At 59.0% G+C, this 17818-nt stretch overlaps 1 protein-coding gene across 1 annotated transcript in view; it reads right to left on the bottom strand.

The window, feature by feature from the left end:
* Positions 1-17095, bottom strand: part of HMCN2 (hemicentin 2) — a 36984-nt gene extending 19889 nt beyond the window's left edge. Inside the window, exons 1-31 of the mRNA XM_074556338.1 lie at positions 16773-17095; positions 15816-15886; positions 14839-14997; positions 14572-14694; positions 14308-14479; positions 13568-13981; positions 13204-13476; positions 12935-13079; positions 12545-12666; positions 12185-12457; positions 11966-12107; positions 11272-11399; positions 10652-10765; positions 10387-10536; positions 9617-9811; positions 9322-9417; positions 8855-8979; positions 8389-8533; positions 8168-8280; positions 7796-7952; positions 7460-7622; positions 5708-5835; positions 5492-5600; positions 5106-5275; positions 3118-3237; positions 2793-2954; positions 2294-2578; positions 1599-1766; positions 1317-1430; positions 1055-1141; positions 363-548 (exon numbers count right to left, since the gene is read on the bottom strand). Of these exons, the coding sequence (XP_074412439.1) occupies positions 363-548; positions 1055-1141; positions 1317-1430; positions 1599-1766; positions 2294-2578; positions 2793-2954; positions 3118-3237; positions 5106-5275; positions 5492-5600; positions 5708-5835; positions 7460-7622; positions 7796-7952; positions 8168-8280; positions 8389-8533; positions 8855-8979; positions 9322-9417; positions 9617-9811; positions 10387-10536; positions 10652-10765; positions 11272-11399; positions 11966-12107; positions 12185-12457; positions 12545-12666; positions 12935-13079; positions 13204-13476; positions 13568-13981; positions 14308-14479; positions 14572-14694; positions 14839-14997; positions 15816-15886; positions 16773-17001 (5038 nt within the window). The 5' untranslated portion in view covers positions 17002-17095. The remainder of the gene's footprint in view (positions 1-362; positions 549-1054; positions 1142-1316; positions 1431-1598; positions 1767-2293; positions 2579-2792; positions 2955-3117; positions 3238-5105; positions 5276-5491; positions 5601-5707; positions 5836-7459; positions 7623-7795; positions 7953-8167; positions 8281-8388; positions 8534-8854; positions 8980-9321; positions 9418-9616; positions 9812-10386; positions 10537-10651; positions 10766-11271; positions 11400-11965; positions 12108-12184; positions 12458-12544; positions 12667-12934; positions 13080-13203; positions 13477-13567; positions 13982-14307; positions 14480-14571; positions 14695-14838; positions 14998-15815; positions 15887-16772) is intronic.
* Between the last annotated feature and the right edge of the window lie 723 nt (positions 17096-17818).

Here is a 17818-nt window from a genome sequence, read left to right as displayed (position 1 = left end):
TAGATCAGCACTAGCACACACTTTGGCTTCCCAGTGCTTCATTCCCCCAGCAGAGAGAACAATCCAAGTTCAGGGAGTTGGAATTGACACAGTTTGTGCCAACTTCAGACTCTGCCCCGTCCTGCTGCCCTCCAAAACCACAGAGATCCAGGAGACACATCCCCTCTTCCACAAGCCACCACCACAGATGGATCCTGCACTGAGCAGGTGCTTTCTGCTCCTCCAAGAGGTCTCACAAGGGCTTTGGGACAGCTCCACGCCACACTTTGGCTGCAGGACTAAGGGATCCTCCCCACCTACATTAAAACCTACTAAGTCTGCTCACACCTGAGACCCTGCCTCCATCCAAAGACATCTCATACCCAGAACATCCAGCAGGTAATTCTTGGTCTGATTTGCCACAGAGTTGGAGGCCACACAGGAGTAGAGACCAGCATGGGCCAGGGAGGCCTGGGGGATGTGGAACAAGGAGCCATCAGGGGAGATGGAGAAGGTGCCAGGGAGAGGCTGGTTGTCTTTCATCCAGGTGATCTGGGGTTGTGGGTTGCCTGTGAGGGATGGAAAATGGGTTTTGGTCTTTGTGTGAAGTTTTTCCATGTGTGAGCACAGCCTGGCTGGGGTCACTGTCGGAGCTTTTCTGGAAAGCAGAGACATCATCCCAAATCAGAGTTATCATGACCTGGATCAGGATTTTCGAAGCTGTTGGATGAGCCAGCAAGAAGAAAGATAACTGTCCTGAGTAGGAGGTGATTAATTACTCCCATCACTAAAGGGAAATGAGATTAGAGGAGTTTCAGCTCCATTTGGGAAAGATTGGATCCTACACTGTGGAACAGGCTCCCCACGTGGGCGTCCCCTCCCCAGCACTTCCCGGACAGCACAAGTGCAGAGCCAGGACCATCCCAGCAGAGCTCTGAATTTCAGCTGTCTCCTTGGCTCTGCCTGGAGCCATCCCTTTGTTTCACACCCCAAAGTGAGACTCGGGTCTGCCCTGAGCCCCATCTCCCCCTTGTTTCCCTGTTCATGCCACCTCCCTTCCCCACTTGATGCTCACCTGAAGCCAGGCAGGACCAGGTGACAGGGTGGCCCTCGGGCACCTTGAAGGTGTCTTCTTCATCTGCATCCTCAATGTGGGGAGGAACTGGGAACACAAGCCCCCAGGGACTTCAGCAGCTGGCCAGCTCGGCCTCTGAGCTCACATCCTAAGGACTCCAGCACACCCAGCATGTCCAGTCCTAACTCATGTCTGTTCCTGCAAGGGTGGAGCTCTGAAACCCCAGCAGGAATGCTGCAGCAGACAGAAGAGCCCTCCTTACCTAGGACCTGCACATAGAAATGCCTCCTGGCCTCCCCAGCTATGTTGCTGGCCAGGCAGGAATAGTGACCACCATCCTGGGCTCGAGCATGGGTGAGCCTCAGCAGCCAGCCCCCTGGAAGGACAGAGCAGAGGGGGCTCAGGGATCTGATCCAGGTACCAGCACATTCATCCCAACTGTGCTCCTGTGGGGCTGAAGCTCCACCATGAGTCTGAGCTCATCAGGGTTGGGGCAAAACACGTTCCCAAAGTGCTCATCTCTCACAGCACCCAGACCTCTGACCTGAAAGCAGCTGTGTGTGCTCGCTGGGGGTGACAGGGGAGCCATCCCAGAACCAGGTGACGCTGGGCTGGGGAATGCCAGTGGCCTCACAGGTCAGGGTCAGGGATCCTTGCAGGGAAACGCTGACATTGGTTGTCACTCCTGATCCTTGAATGAACTCAGGGGGAACTGGGGATGCAGAAGAAGATGGACATACAGTTGCAAAGCAGCCAGGACATCAAAGGAGCAAAGCAAGGAGGGGAGAACTGGGTGAACCTGGTTTTTCCCACCTTCTTGCTCTGTACATCTTTAGGACACAAACCCAGAAGGACCATTAGCATCACCTGGAGATGGTGACTTCAAAGGTGTTTGGGACAGGTGACTACAGCAAAGATGTGCCACTTACCTGAGCCCAGGCTTACAGGCTCTCACACTCGGATGGTCACACAGCCTGAGCCACCTCAGAACTTTTATATCTCAAGTGACCTTGACCCATGAGGTAGTAGAGGACCTTATATGAGATGATCTGCTGTGATGGCTCTAGAAAGAAACTCCTGCCTGATGGACACAGTTCTACAGCTATTCCTGAAGCACAACCCTGGGACCTGCTACATGCTGGATTGTCCAACACCTGCTGCACATCAAGTTACTCCCCATCACCACCCTCATCCTGCCTGCACCCACCCCCAGCCACCAGCCCCATCCCACATCCTTACCATGCACCACAACGTCAAACTCCCTCTGCTCCTGCCCCTCTGGGCTGGCAGCCAGGCAGGCGTAGCGTCCTGCATGGGCCAGCTCTGCCCTGGGGATGTGCAGCCTTTTCCCCTGCTCCGTGAGCAGGAGCCCATCCCCAGCAGCCACGGGCTGCCCGTCCTTCACCCAGGTCACCCACGGTGCTGCTGTGCCCATGGCCTCGCACTCCAGAACTGTCTCACCACCCTCGATGACAGAAACCTTCCTGGGGGTGCTGCTGCTGCTGCCCTGGAGCCTTGGCAGTGCTGTGGGCAGAGGGACAGGGGTGGAGGGGATGAGCAGCAGCTCCCTCAGTTGTGCACAAATGGAGGGGCAAAGCTGACCCAGGCAGCAGCATCCCTTCCAAAATATCCAAGGCAACTGGAAATGGCTTTAGCAGCCATTACCAGCTGGACCTTACATTGAGAGAGTCCCAGCACCTCCACCTGCCCCCACAGGTCTCAGGTGCCCCACACTCACCATGCACCTCCAGGTGATGCTCCTTGCTGCTGCTGCCAGCAGTGTTCCTGCACTCACAGGTGTACGTCCCCTGGTCCAGCAGCTGCACCTTCTCCATGTACACCACGTTCCCTCCTGGGGACACCAGCTTTGGGCTCCCTGGCTGGCTGGAGAGGGGCTCACCTGCCCAGGGAAGGGGACAGCAGATTCCCCTCAGGCTCCCAGCAGGACAAATCCCCACCCAGAACCAGGATTCTGCTCAACAAAAATCTCTCCTTGCTCCAAGGAGACAAACAGCTGGGTGAGCCCAGGTGGGGAGAGATGAGGCTGAGGAACAGGGCCCTACCATCCTTCCACCAGCTCAGGGTGGGCAGGGGGGTCCCGTGGCACTCGCAGGACAGCTGGACAGGTTGTCCCTCCAGCACGGACATGGCCTCGGGCTCTGGTGAGGAGAACGACGGAGGCACTGCAGGGATGAGAGGAGCAGCTCAGTGATGGCACTGGGCAAGAGGAGAAGGGCAGCTCCTCACTGGAGCTCCATCCTGATGGATTCACACCCCCTGCAGCCCTGCTGGGTGCCACAAAACACCAGTGACATCCCCCTGCCCTGGCTCCATGTGCAAACAATAATCTTGTCTCTCCAGCCAAGCGAGGGATGCTTTTAATTGCATGTGGCCAAGAGCAGAGGATGACCAAGCATCCCACAAACAAGCCAAGGTCAGGTTGGCCAGACACAGCCTTATTAGGCAGCTCTGCTCACTGAGAAGGTTACCCAACTCTTTCCATTATCGGGTGATGTTCTCAGCTGCTCATAAATACAGCTGGCTGCAAAATGGTAACTCCTTCCCATGGGGGACATCAGTTTGGAGAAGAAAAGTCTCAACACCCAGAAACCCTTGGAAAACAAAAACAGCAGAACCCAAACAATGCACGCGAGCCAGGACGGCAGACGTGCAAACATTTCCCTGGGAAGAGATTGCAGGAACAAGCCCAGAGCAGGAGAACTGGATCTTCTCCACGCCCTGGCCTCCTGCCTGCAGGACTTCCACCAACTGGAGCATCCCCGGGAAAAACCAGGGCCTGGCTCAGCCCCCAGAGCTGTGGACATGCTGAGTGGTCTGGGAAGATGCAGGGATGCTTGGATCGAGGGAGAAAAAGCATCCAGTGCCTATCTTGGAGTCACCACTGAGTCTGGGGGGACAGAAATGTCACCAGGCACATGGAGTGCAAAAGGGACAGGGTGGGTGGGTGATCCTGTAATGGGGACCTGGAAATACCCATCCATGGGGCCATGGCTTTCCAGGATATCATCTGGGGATTGTATGAGTGGAATTGCAAATGAGCCATCCTCCAGGGATGCATCATGAGGGCTGGGCCAACCCCACCGGTCCCACACGGTATTCCAGGGGGGAGCCCCCACGGCTGCGCTCACCGGTGACCCGCAGGCTGTAGCGGAGCTCGGCCAGCCCGGCCGCGTTGGAGGCCACGCAGCGGTAGCTGCCGGCATCGGAGAGCCGCGCTCGGGGCAGCTCCAGGCGCTTCCCATGCCCGGACAGCGCCAGCCCCGCTCCGGCCCGGAGCCGCTCCTGCCCCTTGAACCAGGCGATGTCTGCAGGAAAGCAGGGAGCTGAGCTTGAGGAACGGCACTGCTGCCCCAGGGGTTCAGGAGCAGGAGCTGAGGAAAGGATTGACTCACCGGGAGCGGGCAGCCCCGAAGCCAGGCACTCCAGGGATGCTGAGCTGTTCTCGGGGATGGTCAGATCCACCGCGCTGGGCTCGATGTTGGGAGGCACTGCAACCCAGCAGCGCTGTCAGCGGCTCTGTCTGCCTGCAGCCAGCACAGGGCAGGGCCCCGGGGCACAGCCAGGCTCACCCAGGGCTCCTGGCACACACCAAGACCTGGCACAACAGCAGCCGGGGGCGCATCCCAGTCCCTGCTCTGGGAGGGGACACATCCCCCCATGGTGCCACCACTGCTGCCCAAACCAGCCAGAGGTTTGGTCCTTGCCCCGATGAGACATCCATTCTTCCCAGGGAGGGATCTCTGCTCCCTGCCTGGTTTCTCACCTGGCACCTTCAGAGCCACATCCTGCTGGTGGCAGGAAATGGGGCTGGGGGAGGACCCTCCAGCAGGAAACACCACTCAAGGATTTACTGCCGTGCCAATGCCATCACCTCTCAGCTTCATTGACAAAGGACAAGATCCCAAGGGATCAAGTCAGTGACACAACACCTACCAAAAATCTGGGCCAAGAACTCCCACCCCTTTGGGCAGCCACGTCCCTCCCCACACACGGGATGGAGAGAACCCCTCACCCCAGACCCTGCACTCACCATGCACTGAAACCTGCACCTCTGCCTGGGCCAGCCCTGCCCAGCTGCTGCCCTGGCAGGCATAGAGCCCTTGGTGGCCAAGCCCCACTCGTGTGAGCAGCAGAGTGCCACCATCCTGGGACACCACCACGCCGTCCTGCCCGTCCAGAGGGTGCCCATCCTTCAGCCACCTGTGGGCAAGGGGACAGGCAGCAACCACCCACACCCTGTCTCTGCACACCAACGGGGTGCTGGCAGCAAGGGCTGTCCCCTTGTCCCCTGGAATGAGGCTGGCAGTGCCAGCAAAGGACACCAGGGACAAGGAGAAGGAATGGATGCCTCCCCCCTTAGGGACACCCCAACCACCTATCCTGGGAGCACAGGGAGTTCAGCACTGCAGCACTCACTGGATCTGGGCTGGGGGGATGCCCCTGGTGTGACACTGGATCCTCAGGGAGGTGTTGGCTACAGCTGCCAGGTGCCTTTCCCCATCACCAATCCACAGCTGGGGCGGAGCTGGGGGAGAGGGGACCTCAGGCTGTGCCCATCCTTCCTCCCTGGCACAAGGATGTGACACAGCCAGGGGTTTCGGGGATATGGGCACAAATGGAAGGTGTCTGAACCTTGCACGTGCAGGCTGTAGCTGAGCGAGGCGCTCCCCGCAGCGTTGGTGGCCGTGCAGGTGTAGAGGCCATTGTCTGTCACCTGGGGCTCAGCCAGGTGCAGGGATCCTGAAGGGAGGATGCTGAACCTTGGGGGAGAAGGAACAGAAAAGCTGGATGGGAGAAACAGCCATGTCATCCATCACCCAACCCTGAGCAGGACTGAGGGCTCAGAGCTCACCATGGCCACGTCCCACTCAAAGAGGGTGGCACTGTCACAAACTTATTTACTGAAAAATACTTTTGCTAAGGTTTTTCTCTTGAGAAGCTGAGAAGCCTCAGATACGAAATGTAAACAATAATTATTTGCTGCTGTAGAATGCAACAGGTGCATCTTTGATTAGTCTCATGTGGTTGTTTTTAATTAGTGGCCAATCACAGTCCAGCTGTCTTGGACTATCTGGTTAGTCACAAAATTTTATTATCATTCTTTTCCTTTCCTTGCCAACCTTCTGATGAAATCCTTTCTTCTATTCTTCTAGTATAAATATATTTTCTTTTAATATAACATATCACAAAATAATAAATCAGCCTTCTAAAACATAGAGTCAAGATTTTCATCTCTTCCTTCATCCTTGGACCCCTGCAAACACCACCACAGTGGCACAGCTGCCCATGGGGGCAAACCCCCTTTGCTCAGCCCCTGCACGAGGCAGCACAGGAGCCCAGGGGGATGCAGGAGGAGCAGGGTCCCCCCAGAGCACAGCCCCTGCAGCTGGAGCTGGCCATGCTCTCATTGCCAGCCCCATCTGTGCTCCACAGACATAACCTCATCTCAGCCCACGGCTGCAGATCGCTCCTGGTGTGCTCCATCAATCACCCGGCATGGACACGCCAGCTGAGATGGGGGGAGCAGAAACGGGGACAGGGTGTGTGAACAGCCAGGAGCAGCCATGGCAAACCAGACATGAACAGCAAGGCAATGCATCCCCCAAGAAAAGCAAAACCAAGTTGCCTTCCTGCTTCCCCAGCAATCCTCAGGTATAGGTAAGAAGTGTTTAACCCCAAGACCAGGACTTGTGGCTTCAGGGATCCCTTCCAACATGGTGCTAACATTTGGGGAAAGCATTGGAAGACCAAGACACCAGCTAACCCAAAGAATGGTTGGATATGAGTTTACCCTCGCCCATCAAATCACATGAACTGACTGTCTCATGGCTGTCATCAGCTTCAACACCATCAGCAAATTGATTTGTCCCCCAGAAGTCACTTACTGGAACAAAACTGACCTAAATACCACATCCCAGGGCAGACAAAGCCACTGCTGGGCTAACAACTCTGTTTGTGCCAAACCTCATCCCAAGAAGCACCAGGCCCTGGTCCAACACTTCCCACAGGGATCCACCATCCCCAGGCACATCCTTGACCTCGTGACAGCACCAGGCAGGAATGTGCAGGAAGGCAGACAGACAGCAGGCTGAGGAGCTGCACTGGAGCTGCCTTTCCTTCCCAGCCCCATGTCCAGGGTAGGCACATGAGTGATGGGAAGCAGCTGCTTGGTCCCAGATGTTTGGAACGTGGAAGAAAAGCCTGGTGCTCTCCAAGGAGAGCAGAGCTAATGCAGCCCTGCTCACTGCCTCAGCTCCTGCACTGCCCACACGATGCCAGGGGTGCCCTTCACATCCCCCTGCCAGGCAGCTCAGTCCCTCCATAGAGCTGAAGGGACACAAAACCCCAGGAGATGATGGCCCCAGCACCCAGAGCACTCCTTACCTGGTGCTGGCCAGGGACAAGGGCTGGGGCTCCCGACTCCACACCACCAGGGGAGGGGGGAGCCCTTGGGCCTCGCAGGGCAGGGTGGTCTCCTGCCCCAGCACTGCCAGGATGGGCACAGGCTCCAATGTCTGTGATCCATTCACTCTGATCCTGGGCTTTGCTGCATGGAGAGAGAGCACAGCTGGTGCAGGGACACTTCAGAGCCCTCACTGCTCCTCTTGCCATCCTCCAAACCCATCTGGCACCTCGGCTGGTGCTCCAAGGAAGCCAGGAGTGTTCCCAGGTCATTCTCTCTCCCTGCCTGTCCCCAGTGGAGCTGTCCTGAGCACTCACTGCTGATGGAGAGCTGCATCTCCCTGCTGGAGAACCCTGCTGCGTTGGTGGCTGTGCAGAAGTAGGTGCCAGCGTCCCCAGGGGACGATGAAGGGATCAGGAGGGTCCCATCAGGGTCGAGCTGGTAGTGTGGGCTCGGTGAAATGGGCTCTGTGCCCTGCAGGGGAAAGGGAAGGGAGGAAGGCAGAGATTCTCCCATGATCATCCCAAAGGCAAGAAGAGAGCTCTGGGCACATCAGAGCAGGCCATGCCCTGATCCCAGCTCCCCAGGCAGCTGGAGAGCTCCACCCCTATCCAAACACAATTCCCTAAACCCGAGGCTGGCCCCAGCTGGGCTGGCAGGGGCACAGAGTCCCTGTCCCTGTCCCCTACCTTGGCCCAGGTGACAGTGGGGGGTGGCACACCGGTGGCATTGCACTGCAGGGTGACAGCAGCTCCCTCGGTGGCAGTGACCAGAACAGGGCCAGGCTCGATGCTGGGAGGAGCTGGGAAGGAAGAGAAACCTTGTCCTACATGGCCAGGGCTACATCCAGCACAGAGAGCACTGCCCTGTGTCACTGCTGAGAGGGGACACCCAACTCCCTGTCACTCACCGTGGATGACCAGGGCCACATCCTGCCTGTGCGAGCCCAGGGCGTTTGTCACCTCACAGGTGAAGGTTCCTGCATCCCCCTGGGACACCTGCTCCACATGCAGGCTCCCGTCAGCCCGCATGGAATAGCGGCCACCTGGGGCTACCTGGACATGGGGCAGAGCAGGACAGATGGCAGGGTGAAACACCAGCACACCTCTGCATCTCTGAGGCACATCCAGAAAGGATTCTTTCACCAAAAAGCACTGAGAATTGGGATTTTTCATCTTAAAAGTCCAAAAGCCTTCCCCAGATGAGTCCTTGAGCAACACCCTGATGTGGAGATAAACCCACATTGCCTTCCCAACACAAATGCTCCATTGGAGACTTTCATCATCAGCTTGGGGGAGCCATCCTGCAGTGAAGCCCCCTCAAGGGGCAGGTGCCCACCCACCCAGGCAGGGTCCCAGCAGGCATGGAATCCTCACCATGTGCCCATCCTTGAGCCAGCGGCGGGCAGGAAAGGGGCTCCCAGCCAGGATCACACAGGGCAGGGACACGGGCTGGCCAGGCAGCACACGGACCACGGGGGATGCAAGGGCTATTTCTGGGGCTGTTCAAAGAGGGGAAAGGGAACCAGCATTAATCAGTGATAAACTGGCCAGGAACACTCAGGAGAATGGAGGTAGATCAGCTTTGTTCCAAGGGGACATGGCTCAGCATAGGCCAGCTCTGATGCCACTCCCCAGGGATTTGGGGATATTCACTGCAGTGTGGGTCCATGGCAGCACACAAAACCAAAGAGGGTTTGGAAGGGCATTGCCCAAACCCTGCCCTGGGGTCTCTGAGTGTTCACTGCGGCCAGCTCAGGACCAGAGACAGCTGCTCTGCTTTCTGCCCTCAGCCCTGCCAGCACTCTGGGATGGACTCACGACCAAAGCACAGAAACACAAACCCTGTCCTGTGACTGTGAGCTTGACCTCTGCCTGGATCTTCCCAAACTCGTTCTGGGCTTCACAGATGTAGGTGGCTTGGTCATCCAGCGAGGCACCTGGAGCACAGCGGGGAGAAGGCTCAGCCTGGTGGGGCTGGAGAGCCCTGAGCCAGCTCCAAGGCAGGGACCACCCTCCCCGGCCTCAGCACCATCTCCAGTGGGGACAGACCCCTCAGAGTTGGATTCTTGCAGGCTGTTGCTGCACACCTTGCACGAGTTAAAAATACAAATAAATGCATGCACACTCAGCTCTTACTGTCAATGAGGAGCTGGGCAGTCTCCAGCTGGCTGGAAACCTCCCGTGGGCCGTGCCAGCCCACCACAGGCTTCCCATCCTGCCGAGTCCAGGTAACCTGGGGCAGGGGAGATCCCTCCACACGGCATGGCAGGCTCACTCTGTCCCCAACCTGGACCTCCAGGTCGCCCAGGGGCTCAGGAAAGTGAGGGGCAGCTGGAGGAGAGAGCAGCAGAGAAAGGGCTCAGGCAGGTCCAGCATCCCCATGGCTGAACCTAGAGAAGGGATGGGGCTGCAAAACCAATGAGCTGGGTGCCCCGACAAGTTACAAGAGCGACATTTGATGCTTTTCCAAAGCTGTCAGAGCCTTTGCAGTTTCCACCTCTCCAGGTACACTCATCGACCCCTGGCTCAGCAAAATAACTTGCACTTTTCCATCTTTAACTGCTTTAAACCCTGCTGCCCTCAATGCAGATCCTTCCCTCCTCCTCCTCATGCTCTTTCATCCCTTCTGCCTCCAGCAAAAGATTTTCACACAATCAAAGTCAGCCCCCACCTCTGCCTAATCCCAATGAATGCACTTTGCATCCTAAACCCTCATGTCCCCATGCAATAACTGCCTTGTCTTCTCCCACTTGCTGAGCCTCCTGCGTCTTCCCAAAGCTCGGAATTCCTGTGCCAGGCACCAACACCTCCCTGCTGGGAAGCCTGGGAGAGCAGCAGAGGGAGCTGAGGCACAAAGGGGAGCTGTGGAAGAGGCTGCGGGACTCACATCCCACAGCAGCACTCACATCCCACGCGCAGCACGGTGCTGTCCCAGGCCGTGCCCGCCTCGCCCAGGGCCCGGCAGCCGTAGAGCCCCGCGTCCTCCTCCCGCACCGCCTGCAGCCGCAGCACGGCCCGCGGGCCGCCCGCCGGGAACGCCGCCACCGCCTGCTCCCCTGCGGGAGCCACGGTCACACCCTGTGCGTCCCTGCCGTGTCACAGCCACGGGGGTGGCCCCGCGGGGCAGGGGAGGGGTCCCGGTGAGTGCCCCCCCCCCCCCCCCGGGCTCACCTTTGTACCACACGATCTGGGGTGGGGGTGCCCCCGACACCCAGCACTCGAGGGTGACATCCTCGCCCACCAGCACCTTCAGGCTGGGCGTCACTGCCAGGATGGCAGGGGGCTCTGTGCCGTGGGGAGAGGGGACTTGGGTCACCCTCTGCTGCTCTGGGTGAGGGGCCATGCAGCCCAAGGGGACCCCAGAGCCCTGGGTGCAGTCCCCAACACCTTTATAACACACAGCCCCATCCCCAGTGTGCTGTCCCCCAACACCCTCCATCACACACAGCCCTATTCCCATTGTGCTGTTCCCAATTCCCTCCATCACACACAGCCCTATTCCCATTGTGCTGTTCCCAATTCCCTCCATCACACACAGCCCTATTCCCATTGTGCTGTTCCCAATTCCCTCCATCACACACAGCCCTATTCCCATTGTGCTGTTCCCAATTCCCTCCATCACACACAGCCCCATTCCCACTGTGCTGACCTCCAATTCCTTCCATCACACACAGCCCCATTCCCACTGTGCTGACCTCCAATTCCTTTCATCACACACAGCCCCATTCACCTTCTGCTGACCCCAATTCTCTCCATCACACACAGCCCCATTCCCAGTGTGCCGCCAGTACCAGTGAACTCCAGGGTGACCACTTGCTCATCCCAGCCCAGAGTGCTGCTGGCATAGCAGCTGTAATTCCCTGCATCCTCTGGGACAGCAGACCTGATGTGCAGGGAACCCTCAGCATCCCTGAAAACCCTGCAGCAAATGGGAGAGAAAGGGAGAAACGAGCCCTGTGGAAACAGGGATGATGGAAAATGTGTGGATATAAATGAGCAGGTTTCAGGCCATGCTGGGCATGTGGTGGATGTGGGTCAGCACTTAGAGCCAGCTGCTGCAGGGAAGGACTTTGCTTTGAAGCAGGGAAAAGCACTGAGAATTGGGCTTTTTCATCTCAAAAGCCCAAAAGCCTTCCCCAAAGTGAACCCCTGCACTCACAGCCTGACACAGGCAGGAGTTGAAAGGCAAAAAGCAGAGGAAATTAAGGAGAAGTACAAGGTGTATTTTGAGACCTGAGCTCACACCAGGTGTGCAAAGTGGGGACAGTGACCTGGATAAGGCAGGACAGCTTAAAAATAAATATAGGAAATTAAGGCCAGCAGCATGCCAAGCAGCTCAGGAGCAGGGGCTGGGATACTGCAATGCCTCCCTCTTCCCAGAGCTGTGGCAGCCCCAGGCCTCCCTCCCTCACCTTGTACATCCCTGCAAGGGAACCCCATCCCTGTGGGACTCCAGCATGGAGGCTCCTGGCTCCCCAGGGTTACCTCTCATCCTGCTGCAGAGGCCAGCCCCAGTGCCTCCAGGTGGTTTGGGGCTGGGGGTGGCCCCCGGCCGTGCAGTTCAACCTCAGCTCCTGGCCCCTGCTGAAACGCTGGGGACTGGGGTCCACCTTCACCCAGGGCGCCTCTGCACGGGTGGGAGCAGGGCTCAGCCTCCAGGTGCCATCACTGTGGGGCAGGGTCCCACACAGGGGCACAACCCACCCTGGATGAAGAGCCACAGCGAGGCAGTGGCAGTGCCATGGGCGCTCTGTGCCACACACTCGTACAGGCCCCCGTCCCCTGGCTGCACGTGGCTGATCTCCAGGGAGCTGTTCTGCAGCAGCCGGGCCCTGCCAGCCCCTGGCTGTGCCACCTTCCCATCCCAGCTCCAGGTCAGGTTGTAGGGCACATCCCCCTGCACCACGCAGGACATCACCACGTCCTGCCCCGGTGAAGCCGTGATGTTGCCCGGGGCGATGAGACGTGGTGGTGGCTCTGCAAACAAGAGATGGATGCCTGGGTGAAAGGAGCCTGTGCCCAGCTATGGGAAGGGCTCCAAGGCTTGGCACAAGCAGCCCCCACCTGACACAGAGAGGTAGGCACGGGCCCGGGACACGCCGACCTTGCTCGTGGCCGTGCACTCGTAAAAGCCTTCATCACCCTCAGACACTGCAGGGATTAACCAGCTGATGTTCCCTGAAATCCTGCAAAAAGGGAGAGAAGGAAATATGGATCACTCCCACCTTGGGACTGCAGTGCCACCATCCTAGTCCTACTCCCTGGGGCTTTTTTCCATCTGAGTCCGGCAGAGGTGCAATCCCACTTGCTGCAGATCTGCCCCTTGGGATTTTCCTCTTGGGATGCTCAGAACCTGAAGGCACTCACCCAACACACAGCACCCCCTCATCTGTCACAGCTCAGGGACCCACATGGGACCCTCCTGGGGCTCACTGGGCCATACCAGAGGCTCACCTGAAGAGCTGCTCCTCCCCAAGCTTCCTCCTGCCGCGGCTGAGCTGCAGCTGGAAAGGGATCTCACTCCGTGCAGAGCAGGAGATGAGCTGTGGCTCCCGGCTGTAAGCCTGGATATTGCTGGAGATGTTCACTTTGGGCAGACCTGGAAGGGTTTGGGGATGTGCAGATGTACAGCACCCTTGGAAGCAGGATGACCAAGGAGAAACCACAGCAGAGGCAGCGCTGCAACCTCTGCTCCCTGCTCAGCACCCGCGGGCTGCACTCACCGGGGACCACGCTGGTGTAGGTGACCCCTGAGAGGCGGTGCAGGGGGTGGCCCTGGCCATCCTCACCCTTCACCTTCAGCAGAAAGTCCCCTGGGGGCACCCAGAGCGGCGATCCCACCCAGAGCTGCGCGCTGGAGCCAGAGGAGGAGTTGAGGAGCGGCTGCACGGGCAGCGAGAGCAGGACGTGGCCAGAGGTGTTGAACAGCTCGATCTCCTGCAGGCGCCCAGGCGGCCTCAGACCGCTGCAATTCACCAGCACAGAGATGGGCAGACCTGGAAAGGGGGAGGGAAAAAACACCAACCACATTCCCGGCTGCAAATCGCCCAAATGCGGCACCCAGGCCCCGGGCAGCACCACCCTCACCCTGCACCGGCCGCTCTCCGCGCTGGATGGCGTCAAACTCCGGCTGCGTGGAGAAGCTGGCTTGAAAATTGACATTGCTGATGCCCGTGATCCTCAGAGAGTGGCGGCCGCTGCTCCGGGTCTGGAAGCAGATTGAGAAGCACTGAGGGCAGGGAAAGGAGAGGTTGCAGCTGCCCATTTTATCCTGCTCACACATCTTTAACTGCTTGGCTGGAGGTGGATGGGGATAGTCCACAACTGGAAACGCCTGGCAAGCTAAACATCCATCAGGGAAGGGCAGGGGATGTGCAGTCTGCCAGCAGCCTACCGTGACCAGCCACGTCCCTGGCTCGTAGGGCTCCAGTGCCACCACCATGGCTGAGTTGGGGATGCTGAGCAGCTCCTTCAGACCTCGGCCTTTCTCCAGGACCTTTCCTGTAACAGAAGTGAATGTCTCAGGTGGGCAACTCAATCCATCCCCTGGCTGCTACAGCAGCTGGGAATCACCTCCCTCAGGGCTCAGGGTGGTGCAGAGCCCATCACAGCTCACAGCCAGGGAAATCCCTCAAAGGCAGAGGCAAAGCCAGCCTGGGAGGGGAGCAGGGAGATGTGCTGGTGTTCACTGAGGGCTTTGTAGCTCATCACCTTTTCATTTGAGTTTTAGGGCAGGGTTTAGTGAGCCCTTTGCTGCTTGTCCTCACCTGAGGTCTTGGTGGGGGCCAAAGACTCACTCCCCTTGTTGTCCCTTTCCCAGCTCCTACCTGCTGGATCCTGGACCCTGATCCCTGGGGCAGGCCCACTCAGGGAGATGGTGACCTCCTTCAGGCTGGGATCAAAGGGGACCTGCCATGTGTTCTCCCCACCATCCTCGTGGTCCGTAGACAGCAGGTGGACCTTGGAAGCCTGGATGGCTTCTTCCACCCACTTCAGGACCTGCAGACAGCCAGGGGAGGATTAAACCCAGATCTCCCATCCCGGCCAGCACAGCCTCACCTCAGCACAAGGGGCCAGGTGTCCCCACTGACCTCTGTCACCTGCTGCTTGTCCAGGTGGAAGATCTGCCCGGAGCTGGTGGCGGCAATGCGCTCGTACACGCGGTACCCGGGGTGGCTCCTGTCCCCGCAGTCCCCGGTGAGCACAAACACCACCTGCCACAGCAACCCACGGCAGGGACACAGCTGGCATCACCAGCCCCCCAGGACATCGAGGGGTGCAGGATTCCCCCAGCCCGGGGTTTTATGGCTGTGTCTCAGTGATGCGGCGCTGCTGTCGCAGGAGCCGGGGCCGCTCACCTGGCTCTGCTTGTGCTGCAGCAGCCGCAGCAGCTCCTCCTGCTGCTCGTAATCCTTGGCCCGAGCATCCGAGAAGACGTAGACGAAGGAGCCGGGATGGGAGATCTCCACGGCTACCCTGATGGCGCCCACGCTCATCTCCGGGCAGTCCCCCCCGCCCTGGGGGACACAGACGGGGACGTGGCACAGGCACCGAGACACCCAGGGCTCAGATCCCGGCAGGATCCACCCGGGGGATGCTCACGGCCAGGAACAGCCCAATTTTACAGCGGGATGGAACTGCAGGGACGCTGAGGATCACACGGACCCAGCCCTGCCTCACTAATTAAAGCACCCATCTGTGGATCCATGCTCACAGAAGCCACTGGCTTCCCACAGATACCTTCAGTGGGCACGTTTGTGCCAGCCAGCCCAGGGAAGCCTCAGAGAGCACCAGCTCCCACTTTCCCAGGGCTTGGCACCCCAAAGGGCTGGGAAAGCATTTGCAGCCTCAGCGTGACAGCTCCTGCCAAAACAGCTGCATCCGAAGGGAAAAGCCACAGGGATTTAGCAATTCACAGGGGGCAGGGCAAGAGTGGGGATGGATAAAGCAGGATTAAGCTCCCGGGGAACATTTCAGCCGGCAGAAAACAGACAAAGTAATTTAAAATAATAATAAAAAAAGACACAAATTAAAAACTCAATTATCAGGCAGTGGTTGTAGAAGAGATTTTTGGTTCCATGGAGAGTATGTGCAAACGCTTCTGGGATCAGCATAAGAGCTGTGGACTGGGAATTCTCTGCCCTGTTGCAGGACTCTGGGGCACAGCACCAGTATCACCCATCCTCTCCACCTCCAGCCCTGTGTGCAGCCCCCAGTCAGGCTGCCTCAGCCTGAACCCCCATCACACTTGTGGGGGATGCAGGGATTGCCCTCAGAACCCCCCACCATGCAGTGCCCAGGCCTGGCAGAGCAGCCTGGGGCTGGGTTTGCCTACCTGGACATGGAGCTCCCGCAGGCGCTGCTGGAAGAGCTGGGGGTCCGTGGTGAGGGTGACAGGTCCCACCTCTGTGAGCACACAGATGCCACCACTCAGTCCCCTGAGCCCAGCACCAGTTCCTTCCAACACCTCCCACACTGCTGGTGCTCCTGGCCCCTGTGAGACTCAGGGTCCAGCATCTACGCTGGCTTGGCACCAGCAGAGAGGTGGCTTTGGGCAGACCAGCCCCTGTGCCCATACTGTGACTGCTTTGGCAGAATATACCTATGCCCAGGAATTTTCCTGACATGCTGGGTGGTCCCAGCCAGGGTGAGCTGCAAACCCTGTGCCCTTTTCTACTGGGGGAGGCTCCCAGCAAAGCAATGCAGGAATCAATTCACTGCCTCTGCCTCCTTCCCTGTCTGGCTCCAATGGTTTCACTCAGCTCAGTGTTTCAGCTGAAAATAAAACTTGGGTCCCTCTCTCCTTGTAGGAGGCTAGGGCTCTTTTGGGGACCAGCTGCCCTTACATGGGTGTGCACAAATAGGACAAAAGCAGGGGCAGAAAGAAATTTTTCTGGTATCACAGCAAGTTACCAAAGCCTCTTAGCAAGTGGTGTTTTTATTGAGGTGACCTGGAAGCTCATTGTGGAGTTGGACAGAAATTCCCCCATGGTTACTCCAGGGAGATTGGAGCAGGATGGAAGGGGAAGAGCCACCCACAACAAAGTGTCAGCACCCCCGGGTTTAATACAGAGAAAAACAACCCACCCTGTGCCCACAGGATCCCTTGGGGACAGGAGCCCCAGCCCAGCTGCTGAGGTGCCATCCCCAGCACAGCAGCCACCAGGGCATTAAAAACAGGGAGAAGGAGCAGTGCAAGCACTTGTGAAGTGCACTCTTCAAACACAGACCCAGCCCAGCTCCCCGCAGCCCCTCCATGGCAGGACACACCCTCAGCCTGTCCCGGACCTACCTGGGTCATGGAAGGGCACCAGGGCGTAGTTGCTGATGGGTTTGGTGCTCCTGCTGCGCGTCCGCTCCAGGATGCGGGAGGCGCCGTCCATCACCTGCACCAGGTCGTCGTACATGGAGCCGGTGACATCGAACACGAAGGCCAGAGTGGCCCATCCTGGGGGCGTCTCGGCCGCACCGAGGGCCAGCAGCGTGCAGAGAGCCACCAACACCCCTCCGTGGGGCGGCATGGCGGGGGACACGCTCAGGGGTCTGGAGCGCCCCTGGTTCTGCCCGCAGAGCCGCGGGACCCGTCCGGCAGCAGGGAGGGAGGGACGCGGTGTGCGAGGGGGCCACACGCGGCGGGGACAGCGAAGGGACCCGGGCGGGGAACGCCCAGCCCTCCGCAGCTGCGGACCTGCTCCTCAAGCGCTCGGCTTCTGGCAGGGAGCAGCGAGGGAGGGAGGGAGGAAAAAGCGGAATTTTGGAGCCAGCGACGCGTTTGGGAGGTGGGTGGGAGTTGGAGGGAAGCGGGATGGGGATACAGGGGTTGGGAAGCAGAGCCTGCAGCCCACGGGGTTGTCAGAAACGCTGCCCTGACCCCCTGGCTCAGAGAGACCCTGTTCTGCTGGGGTTAGGGGAGGACACGGGGGTCACAGCTGAGCACCTGTGAGGAAACCCTGCCAAACCCCAGCGGGGGAGACACAGCTGTGAAAGGAGCCCCAAGGACCCAAACCCCCCCTTGCTGGGCAAAGGGGCCTGGATTGGGGGTCTGCGAGGGGGCTCTGTGGGGGCTCAGCCACGCAGCCACCCCACAGACAGGGAGCAGAGAGCCCCGCAGAGCACAGACAGAGCCGGCCCGGGGCTGGGCTGGGACAGGCAGCGCTTGGCCGGGGCAGGCAGCGCTGAGCTCACCCGGCTCCGCTGGGATGCTCTGCTCTTGCTCAACTCCCCCGCAGCGCAGCCAGGGCACAGCCACGGCCAAAAGGCAGCTCCAGGTGAGGCTGGGCATGCACCTCCTGCACCCCCACGGCAGCCCTGCTCCTCCCAGGCACAGGAGGAGATCAC

This window comes from Zonotrichia albicollis, chromosome 21 (assembly GCF_047830755.1).
Source record: "Zonotrichia albicollis isolate bZonAlb1 chromosome 21, bZonAlb1.hap1, whole genome shotgun sequence".
NCBI lineage: Eukaryota > Metazoa > Chordata > Aves > Passeriformes > Passerellidae > Zonotrichia > Zonotrichia albicollis.
This window is presented reverse-complemented; position numbering and strand designations above follow the sequence as displayed.